Source organism: Gavialis gangeticus, unplaced genomic scaffold (genome assembly GCF_001723915.1).
Source record: "Gavialis gangeticus isolate Ggan-Ray unplaced genomic scaffold, GavGan_comp1, whole genome shotgun sequence".
NCBI lineage: Eukaryota > Metazoa > Chordata > Crocodylia > Gavialidae > Gavialis > Gavialis gangeticus.
Window position 1 is genome coordinate 87,224,904 of NW_017728992.1, and position 11,588 is coordinate 87,236,491.

The 11,588-nt window shown below is 39.9% G+C and overlaps 1 protein-coding gene across 2 annotated transcripts in view; it reads right to left on the reverse strand.

Moving 5' to 3' along the window:
* SEH1L (SEH1 like nucleoporin) overlaps positions 1 to 11,588 on the reverse strand; it is a 25,076-nt gene that overhangs the window by 3,355 nt on the left and 10,133 nt on the right. For both annotated transcript variants that reach the window (XM_019524958.1, XM_019524966.1), the window contains exons 3-8: positions 10,461 to 10,607; positions 9,007 to 9,218; positions 7,973 to 8,071; positions 6,776 to 6,916; positions 3,200 to 3,357; positions 1,540 to 1,690 (exon numbers count right to left, since the gene is read on the reverse strand). In XM_019524958.1, coding sequence (XP_019380503.1) covers positions 1,540 to 1,690; positions 3,200 to 3,357; positions 6,776 to 6,916; positions 7,973 to 8,071; positions 9,007 to 9,218; positions 10,461 to 10,607 — 908 coding nt within the window. The remainder of the gene's footprint in view (positions 1 to 1,539; positions 1,691 to 3,199; positions 3,358 to 6,775; positions 6,917 to 7,972; positions 8,072 to 9,006; positions 9,219 to 10,460; positions 10,608 to 11,588) is intronic.

Consider the following 11,588-nt stretch of genomic DNA (forward strand, 5'->3'; position numbering starts at 1 on the left):
GGGGGGGGGGGGGGTACGTGATAAAATACGGTATACCAATCTGGTCATTGATCAATATATATTTGGTTTTTATTAAGCATTTTAGTTTTCTGAAATATATTAGAACTATGGAATTTACACACACTCTCAAGTATATGTGATCACAAAATGGCTGTATCATTTTTAAAAGGCAAGATCCCATGTAGTCTTGTTGCAGTATATGGTCATGAAATCTCAGGAATTCACCACTTAAAGAAGAATTATACTTAACAATCACTTCTTTAATTTAGGAAAAAAGCTATAGTTCCAGCACTATACTTGCAAATATAATCTTGAACATATGCACCAATCCATTCTGAGACTGCAGAGAGCTGGAAACAAGCTAAGTGCAAACTGACTCATTCATCTCAATGAAGGGCTCTACAGAGTCTACAACTTATCTTAATTTTTTTCCAAGCTGACATTATATTCAATGTTTTTCCTGCGTAAGTTATCTCTGCTGGAACTAAAGGACCAATTTCTTGTTTTCTTACTCTATGGCCACCTTGTGCACTCCCACTTTTCACCCCCAAGGGAAAGTTAATTGCTTTAATATGTTTCCCGCAATCAATGGAGCAAGGCAGTGCTGTAGTTCAGTTTAAAGTCCAAGGAAGAAGGTGGGGGGGCGCTCTGGAGTGTATTTGTATACAAATAACAGTTATGTCTGTATAGAAATGCAAAGGGAAATATAGTTTGGTGATAAAATAAATGTATTATGTGGAATTTAACCCTCAGTGAGCTGTAAAGAACAGGGCCTTCAACATGCCCTGTATGATCATGCCTTGTATGATTGTATCTATATAATTATATTAAAAATGCAAGGTTCAGGAATTTAGTATAGACTCTTTCACTCATTAAAAGCTTTCAGTTAAATATGTCTCGAAAATGAGTGTCATTCTTTCAGAAACATAACAGAGAAAGCAATTAATAATTCAAAACAATAATTCACAAAAGAACTCTTAAGTTAATCAGCCTAGGTATGTAAGAAAATCAGTTGGAAATAAGAGCTAATTGGTTCTTATTAGAAGGCAAGCACAGATTATTGTTTCCTTCCGCATTACCTTCCTACATTATCTCATACCACAAATACGATCTGTAGTTGGTAGCCTTCCTAAGCACTTAGCTATGTACCTCAAACAATAAGACAATTACACTGCACTAAAACACAGTGTTGTCTCTCCCTGTTTGAAACTACTGAAGATATTTTAAAAAGTACAAAAAAAAAGGTGAGTGGAAACAATTTGTGAAAACAGTCTTGAGTGTTTAAAAGAAGGGTTCCATTTGTTTTATGGTTTTGTTGGTTCCCCATCTACTGACACTGGCATAGTATACTAATCTCAGAGCTACAACTGAATAATCTGTAGAAACATTAATACAGTAATAAATAACTTTAAAGTATCATTAAACATACTTAAGAACCATAAACAAAAAACAAAATTCAGTACAATTCAGTAAATAGTTTTACAGAAGAGTCAATACATTCCAAATACATTCCAAAATTCCAGTCTCAAGTTAGCCTACCTGCCAGCAAATGATCCATTTAGTGAATTCTGGAAGCTTGTATTGGCTGAACCTAAAGAAGCATTAAAAATGCCCTGCTGAGAACTACCATTGACTGGACTCCCGTTACCTTTCAGAATGCCAGTGCACTTCCAGTTGTCCATGTAATTAGCTAAAATACATAAAATGAATTTACTTTCCATCCCCATATTCAAGAACATTTGATATTATCACAACTTAGACAGATATTCAGCCCGTGGAAATCGGAGAAGTTTGACAATTCAATGGCACTACATCAATGTAAAAAACAAGCGTCCATCTGGCTTCATAACAGCTTGAGATTCTCTCACAGTCCTCCTTAAATTTAAATAGAAGCTTATTCCAGAAGCCACAGAAATTAAACATTTGCTTCCCCATTATTGGTCTGAGTGACAGACCAAATAAGAGTGACAGGCTACATAATTCATAGTTCCTGGTCTCCCTAAAAAGATAAAGATTTGTGAACTAGCTGCAGCGAAGAGCTGCACACAACCACCCAGGTATTTCACCTGTTTTCTGCAGCTTTTTTTTTTTTTTTTTTTGTGCGCAGCTTCCTTCTCCTATTGGCTATACAGGATTGTGGTTGTGCTCCAGAAGAATGGAAAAGCAGCACCCTTTGGAGTCAAGGTTGCAACAATCAACTTGTTCTTAATTTAGAAGCCCACTGTAATTAAGCAGGTCACAAACCACCCCTATACAAAAAGGCAGGTTAAACTGTATTTTCGTGATATTAATTGTAGTAAGCATGAATGCACTACGTTTAATGTTCAAAAATTAATCTGGGTCAGCTTGAAAATAAAAGTCAGACTTTTGACAGAAACTGTGGGGAGAACAGGCAGTTCCAAAACCTGAACCTTAAAAGAGAAATTCAGAGACTAGAAGCATTTAAAATGTAGGCTTATTGAAAACATATTATGAAGTCCATGGATAGCAAAAAAATAAGTCTGTCCACTACAAAAAGACTGGTCTGGCACAAGATCTCAACATAATCAATAGAAGGGAGTGAAAATTCTTTTGACGTGGTTAGAGAAGAAGAAATGCCTACAAAAGAATCAGCATTTCATAACTTAGAATTCTGTATATGTCTGACATTTAGCTGGACCATGTAGGCTCATTAACCAAAGTCACCTATGAATGCTTATCATTTGAATCTGAAGTAGTAAGCATTTTGGATCACAAATTATGATTAGGAACCTACCTAAATCACAGCAGAAGTTTGGGGTACAGCAGTACCTTTAATCTCTTTTTGCTGTACAGACCCCCTCCCTCTGAGTGGACAAGAGGCAAGTAATGCCTTGGTTTTGTCCCTAGACCACTCAGTTGACAGAGGGAAAGGGGCACAATGGCGAGAAGAACAAGATTAAAGGCACTGCTACCCCACAAACTTCCATCATGATTTAGGTAGGTGCCTAATTAAGATACATGCTACTATCGTGGTCTGAATAAAATACTGAACAGAGTGCCCCATTACGTCCATATACAGAAGGTTTGACTTCCTTTTTCCAAACACACACAGGAGTACTAAGACTTGTTCACAAACTCAAAAGCCTTGTGCAGGAAGAAGTTAAATTTCTGTATAGATTCTCCCAAAAGTCAGTATTCAGTTGAAGTAGATAAAATATCTGACCTGCACTGCTCTTACCTTTCCATAGCCTAACACAGCCATCATCACCAGATGATGCAAGCACTGTGCCAGTAATATTCCAGCTCACTCGCCAGACCTGGGAGTTGTGATTATCAAACTGAGCCACTATGTGAATTTCAAATTTTGTTAATCCTCCAGAAGAAGTCAGTTCTTTCCTGTTAAAAGAAAACATATATCAGGGTAAAGGTCTGCAAAAAGAAGAACATTAAGGCAGGAGAAACATTTAGACTAGGGATAGAAATAACACATAAACCAGTGTACAACCACTTTCAAAATGGCAGAAACCAGTTTAAGATAAACCTAGATGGATTCAGTATCAGACTTAACTGATTTACGTTACATTGGTTTATTGAACTTCTATCCTAGATCCTCTCCAGATTCAAGTTAACTCACAGTCTCCCAACATCCCAAGATGCTTTACATCTCCCTTACAACTCTCCCCCTCGCAGAGTAGGCGGGCTATCCTTGGCTCAAGCTTTCCACTTCAGCCAAGGAGGGAGGTGTGCTCTAGCACCCCCTGACTTCTGGCCTGGGCCACTGCAGGCATATGACTGCATTTCCAGAATCAAAAGTGAATGTCTGTTCGCTTATTTATTGGTTCAAACTATGCAGCTTACACTAACCTGCGAAGACTGAATCAATTCAGTCTTGGACTTTTTGATCATCTGTACTTAGCCTTTAAGTTCTAAAAACCCAAGTTTTCTTTAATGTGTAGTTTTCCAAGAAGTGTGCATGACAATAATGTGTTGGACTCATCAAGCAAAATAGTTTTGCTAGTTCACTGGTTGCCTTAAACGAGACATGTCAAAACCGGTAACCTACCAAAGCTGGTAGCATGGTGATAAAACATGTTGTGCTATTCCACACACTGTCACCTGGAAACAGCTGTGCCACTTTAGCAAGTAAGCTAATCATCTCTGCTGAGAAACATAACTCTTTAACCCAGATTCCATACTAATAATGGACTAACACCACTTATGGCAGTTCACTACAACCAATCATGAGCTAGCATGTACACAGCAGTACAGTATATTTCAGCACAGTACAGGCTAGCATAAACATATTCCATAACAACAGTACAGACATACCAGATGATTGATAAAAAGCACCTCTTTCTGAACAGACTTGCTAAAATATTTAATACTGTGCCCACCACTTTAACAGGCCAGACAGTCTGCAGAACCGCTGGCAGGTGACGTCACACCTAATTAGGAAGTCAGCAGACTCAGGAGATGGCAAGTGAGGCCAGGCCTGATCAGGGGAGCCATCTGATTGCAGTGGGGATGCTTGATTGGAAGAGGGCTGGGCTTAGACAGGGTATAAGCCCAGACCCTGGGAACAGGGCTGCCAGTAACATCCTGGGGGCCATGGAAGAAACGTAACCCAACAGAAAGGCTGAAGCTCTTGACTGCCAGTACGGAGAATAATGTCTCAGACCTGTGAAGATTCGGGTAGGCACCATGAGGATGGAGAAGGTTCCTGGGGACCCAGAGGAGATCCAGAGCCCTGGAAAGGGGGCCGAGTGCCTGGGCCTGTTGAGAGGACAGGTAAGGCTGGAAAGAGTGGCCTAATGAGAGGCCCAGACAGCCCAAAGAGCAAGGGGCTGTGTGCATGGGGCCTACAGAAAGGCCAGCCCAGCCCAGTGGAAGAGGAGCTGTGTGTACAAGGATCTAGAGAAAGGCAAGGCCAGCCCAGAGCAGGGCTTGGAGGTTGGGGCCTACTGAGGGGCCACATGAGCCCTGAGTAAGGGCCTGAGCAGCAGGGACACCTGGTAAAAGAGGCCTGGGCATGACCTGCAAGTGAGGCACAGTACACGGGCCCATTGATGGGTCCAGGGATGCCCAGAGAAGACAGCAGCTGTGTTGCATGATTTAGGCACAGCTTCAGGCCCACCGAGAGAAAGTGACTGAACCATGGAGGGGCCCAAGAAGGTGGACCAACGGAGATGGTGGGACTGACGGCTTGAATAACTGATCAAGGACCTTGACTGGCCAATGCTGGGGCGAGGGTCTCAGACAGGCCAAAGGGTGAAAACTCACCACGAGAGACAGCCAGAGGTGGACTGTCTGGAGTCTTGACTGGCCTGTCAGTGGGGCCAGGGCCTGGAGAGGCACAAAGGTCCCTGGATGGGGACCACTGCTGAGAAAAGGAGTCAGAGGGTATACAGTGTGGATTACAATGGCTGGCGCTAAGCCATCTGAAGATGGGGTTTAAGCGCAAGCTGGGGGCCAGAGATACAGAACAAGAATAGAGATGGAGTCCAGATCAAAGGTAGCGGCCTAGGAGAGGCGCAGGACATCTAGGGGTAACCCAGAGAGATGGATGGAGGATCAGGTAGACCTGAAGACTGGTCCTGAGTAAGACCTAAAACTGCACCTTGCTGGAGTTGGTTGGCATGGTGGGGCTGCTGTGGCGGGGCAGCCTCAATGAAATACCACACATGGGCCACTCCAGGAGAAGGTGAGGATGGGGTGCCGGAAAGCCTCATCCCCCACTGCCTTGGGGGTGACCCTGTGGGGGGGGGAAGGATATGAGCACAACCCAACAGAAAAGCACTGGGCAAGAGAAAATGTGTGGAGCATGGAAGGTCCAGCAGGCCCAGGGAGAAAGACCTGAGGCCTAAATTGAGTGAGAGGCATAAGGGTCTGAGGGCCCAGAGAAGAGCTGTACCAGTAACAAGCGGAACACTTGTAAGAATTATGCCTGTGCAGAGTGGCTAGTATTTGCTTCAGATTCAGCCAATTCAGAGGACAGTGATTCAATTTGGTGATTTGAATCACTGTCCCAAATCGATGTGGAGATTTGGCTGCTGCCAAATCTCCAAATTGCCTGGGAGGGCTCTGCCACAAGTCCCCAGAGGCCTGAAAGCTGCTGCAGCAGCCGGTGAGTGCGGGGTTATTTTTAAGCACTGGGATGCTAGGGCCGGGCAGAGCATCTGTTAATGGGTCTGGGACAGCGGGCAGGTGTCGCGGTGAGGCTCAGGGGGGCTGGGGGAGCAAGCAGGGAATGGGGGGGTTCCCCCAACCCAATGTGTCGTCCCGTGTGCCCCCCCACAAAACTACTTACCAGCACGGAGTCCAAGTCCAGCCCCCTGCAGCAGCGAGCAGGAACTGCCCAAATCTCCCCAAATCAATTCTGAGAGCTTTGAATCAATTTGGACCTTTTTATTTATCTCCCAATTCAATTCAGATTCAGAAATTCGGCTGTCAAATTGGGAGGAATCTCCTCTGAATCGAATCAGCACCTGAAGCTTCGCATAGCCCTAGTAAGAATGCCATCTGCAAGGCATGGGACAGTGTAGGGCAGGTACGGAGCTGTGTAACTGACCCATGAGGCCAGGACCGCAAGTCAGGGGTTATTATAGTAAGATCAGGGCAGCCTTCCTCAATGTGTATATCTAATAACATTCAAGATATGGCAGGCAAGAGGTGGACTGTCCCTAAAAGTATTATCCAAAAATTTTTGGATGCCCTGGTACACCCTGTTACAACTACAAATAATTTGTTTCACTTCCAGAGAGTAGGACGACATAATTATGTAATTTTGTATTAAGAATCTGCTTCAAAAGCTCACCTTAGAGGTTTTAGCGTGAAAATTCGTACATCTTTGGTTGCCACAGCTAAGATATGGAAGGATCTTCCTAGGTTAGGAGCAAATGCAATATCATGCACAGGATCAGTGACTGTCATGAGAGCTTCTGCTTTTGCATACTTCCTAAAGAACAACAGACAAGTTATGTATTAATTGAGACCCAATAAAAGGTTTAATGATTCAAATAATGTGGAAGGAAATACTGTAAGTGACCAGAGCCAAGACTATCAAATATAGAATAACATTTTCTTCATAGACATTCAACAATAAATATTTTTAATTAATGTCTTAAAATATAGTCACAAACTAATTACTTCCATTTAATTGTAATCATTTGTGTTCAGTGAATAGACCTCTGCTTCATTTACTATATTGTTTCATGTACACAAGGTTCAAATTATGCTATCATCTATACCAGGATAAACAGTATTTATTTTCTTGACTAACTACAAACCCAGAAACAGCCAGGCACCCATACAACTCCCATGCCTCACTGACTATGCTACAGGCATACTATAGAATGTCTGTATTTGACAATGGAATGATTTAATGTAATTAAAATACCACAAGTACATCTTTACATTATTTAATGAAGAGTGCTTAACTTTACAAACCTAATGTTTCATTAAAAGTTTTTTATAGCATGCAAATGATTTGCAAGAATTTTTACCAATGACTTATTAAAATGTAAAATATTTTACAAGTTTTTAAAAATAATAGTGCACGGATTACTATTTTGACTTAAAAAACCAACAGCAATCACAGAACCATATTAACCTTGGCTTTGCTAAGTTATGCACATACTTACTTTTAACATAAGGATTAGTAGGATCAGAGGCTTAGATCCTCTGAAAATTCCAGCAATAGTAAACCATTTGAATCATCAGATTAACAGAAGTTTGTAAACCCATTTCAAGAAGCATCAGACAACATTTTGATATTCCTTGATCCTCTCCTCTACCGACTCTACCATACAGCAACATACAGAGCAACCATTTCCAGAGACTTCTCTCAATGTCCATATTTTTATTGAATTTTTTTCCTGTCTCTAGGAAGTGCATTATTTTTCTACTTCTCTTTAAGCACAATATCAAGAATTATTTAACTAGTCATATGTTATGCACCAGCAAATAACCATTTTAAGTCAATTTCAAAGATTACCTTAATTTTTTAACATACCTGGTGTTCTCATTATATTCATAAATCTGAACCTTAGCCAAAATATTTGGACTGTTGTCATCACTTCCAACAGCTATCATTGGAGAATGTGCTCGAGAGCTAAACAGGGAAAAGTAAATGATGCTAGGTTTACAAATGATTCCTAGATAAGCAACACCATAAGTATCACAGAAAGAACATTAAAAGAACAGTTTGCAAAAAATCAGGGCAAAAGTTAAGTGTTATCTATAGCTGTCAGCTGAAGCTTTAGTTCTGCCAATTTGCAATTCCATCCTGTGCACTGTTATAAGGAGGCATCTTGTATAATATGTATACAAGGATTGTCATAATATATATGGGGTAGAAACTGGGTTGCATAAGCAACAGTCAGTCCAGCATTTCCTAACTTTCAAATGGCTGAAGTTCTCTTGCTTGTGATGCTGACAGTCCCACAGCATATGAATCAGGAGGGTTTGAGCCTGCAGCACTGAAAAGCAAATTACTACTACAGGATTTGCTTCACTTGCTGAGTTCAGGAAGACTACCTTCCTTCTATAAGAATGGATAAGTTGCTGGATCTAGGACAGAGGTGTCTAAAAAAGCACAGTTCAGACTGGCTCTCTCCACCATTCCTGCTATTGAGAGAGTTTTTTGTCCCATACACTTCTCTGAAGCAAAGGAATTAATGCTTTTTACTGGGTCTGCGGTAGCTGACTGAAAATATAGTAACCTGGGAGCTTACTAAGGAAACCCACTCAGGCTCTCTCTTGCCATCTTTCTCTTAGTGCTGCTTCAGCATCTCCCTTGTTTCTTAATGCAAGAGATGCATTGTTACTTTGGCAGCGGCATAGACCCAACCTAAAATTTTTACTTACTCCTAAGTGTCAGAATTGGAGAGAGAGTGGGTCAAAATTTTGAGTATTTTTCTTCTAGCCCTAACATGTATCTACTCTAACACGTGAAAATTTAGATTTTTATTCCATTCAGTTTCAGACTAAGCCTTAGATTTGCTTTTCAATTAATCATAAAATCTTAAGTGATGCTATTTAACATACCTTGAAGGATTCCAAGAAATACAACTGCAGCTTAGTTTACATGATATTTCATGCTGCAGTGACCACTGACTGAGATTCATAACATCTGGGGCTTCATATATCCTCACTACTCCATCTGCTGAACAGGTTGCTAACATAAGACCCATATGCTTGGGAGCAAATTTTACATCTGTAACAGATGTTCTACTGTCTACCAGTGTGGTCCTCTTTACCTGCAGACAAATACAGAAACCATTAAAGAAAGAAATGCTTATGAGGTTCCATTAATCATATTTTCACTATTATACACCAGGGAAGCCTGCTGTACACTTTATAAAGCAATCATATGGCCACATAAATTGTCATATACTTGTGCTCTAAAGTCTAGTGTCCACAGACACCTGGAAAAAAAAAGTTACTGGCTTACACATACTTTTTGCACCAAATTAACTAAATCTGTTAAATAACTAATCTAGTTAACTGTACCTATGGTTCTATTTGCATGAATTTAAGTGCATTAATATTGATATGATTTACTTAAATTTACTAAACAAATATATTTCTGCACCATAGCAGCTGTGCATGTAGACCAACCAATGTTTAGTCTCTTATATATGGAAAGATAATCTTCAAATGTGTATTCCTAAAAATAGTTTCTATTCTAATTGTAGACTGCTTAAAGCCATAGGTCTGGAAGACATGAGCTACTGTTGTCATATTAACACATGCTTATCATAAAGCCTACTGACCACATTTTTACATGTCAGTGCTGGAACACTAATATTTTTGGTGCTGTATCAGGAAGCAATACTATCTAGTTATTTAAAACTAGCTTGACAAAGTCTGTAGTGTATATTGGAAGACAATCTTTAATTAAAAGAGGTAATGAGCAAAACATGGCTTTTTTCACTATCTTTTTGTTCAAGTGATTTTTCATATTTTTTAGGTTCAGGGTCCCCGATATGTTAGACTCAAGGCTCCCCTCTCACCTTTCACTTGTTGTTTGACTATGGGGAAAGAACACAATTATTCTAATGCAAAGAACTCAGAAAGATCATAACATCTCAGAACATTTTTTGACACTGGTTTCCTATTTGGAATCTCTAAATTTATTTTGTTAATCATATCCAAGTGTTTATACACCTAGTAGTGCCAATATCACACAACACCCTCCAACTCTGGTTTAGTTATTCTTTATTAAGAGAGACACTTCAGAAAATGAGATGCACTCTTCGGATGTATTTCAGAATAGAAAGTGGGATTAAGACGTGAAGAGAAAAAAAATAAGGACATCAAAGGACATCAAAGGACAATTGGAGTTTTAAACAATTTTTAACATTAAAAAATTTAGCCCTGTCATTCTGAAATTTTAACCACTGAAACTGTGGTCCTTAATTATAAACAATAGACAAGGCACAAAAAACATGAAAACAAACATGCCTGCTCAAAACCAATGTTAGCATTTCAAGTCTCACCCAGTGACTCTGCCCTCGGAGTTTATCATTCGATTCTCCCACTATTTCTTCCCACACAGCAGCAGTTCTGTCAAAAGAGCAAGAAGCCAGAACCTGTCCAAATTCAGGATGAGCCCAGGTCACACGCCAGACAGACCCACTGTGCGTCTGCAAAATACAAAAAACACTGTCATCTGTAGAATGAAAACATTTCTACAATTCCAAATCATCTAAAGTTCACCTCTTGCATTAGTAGTTCTCTGACGGGGAAAGAAGTTACAGCTGTACAAAGGTATCAAATCTAGACTTCAGACTCTCTCTCAAGAGAATGCTCACTAAAAAGCTGCAAATTCTCTATCAACTATATTAAATATTAAAGACCACATTAAAGAAAAACTAGTTACCACAAACATCAACCACCAAAGGTCAAATGATAAACTTTATTCACCAATATTACAGATTGCTATGAAACTCCTAAATTTCAAATAGTAGTTCAAGTGCTAATTATTTTGAATTGTTTCCAAATGAAAGTGATATTTTTCCACTACCACCCATTGCCATTATCACCTATGGCTCCTCTGTGCTTCTTTCAAGTCTGTGTTGAAGAGAACTTACATCATCTTCCTGCCTCTTTGCAGCACCTTTCTCCAAAGGAGTAATGTCTCTTATACCTCTCTAGCTGCACATATTTTTTTCCTAGAGGAAAATGGCTTCAAAGCGTTACCTGATTTTCTAAATATAGGACTATAAGATTTAAACTCCATTTTATAAACTCAAGAGCAATTCAAAATTTGATGTCCCTGTTCTGCTCTGGAACTATGCTGACTAACCTTGTTATAAGACAGTTCTCAGAAAAAGATAGGAGGAGTTACAGGGAAAAGTCGTATCTTATAATATCTGATTTATTTTTGCAATTTCCAAAACAAGAGATTATCTCATTCCAGAAATTCACTGCTAAGTAAGTGTAAAAGTAACCAAAATACTCTACTGAATTTTTAGTCTGTACTAGCCCCTGAAAACACTTCCCTGTTACTAATAACATATTCTGTAAATTTTATCTGGTACAGGACTACATTACCACCACAGTTTTAAGTCTCTGAAACCTAGCATCAGATGCCTACTTTCTTTTTAAATGAGAAGCACTGAATT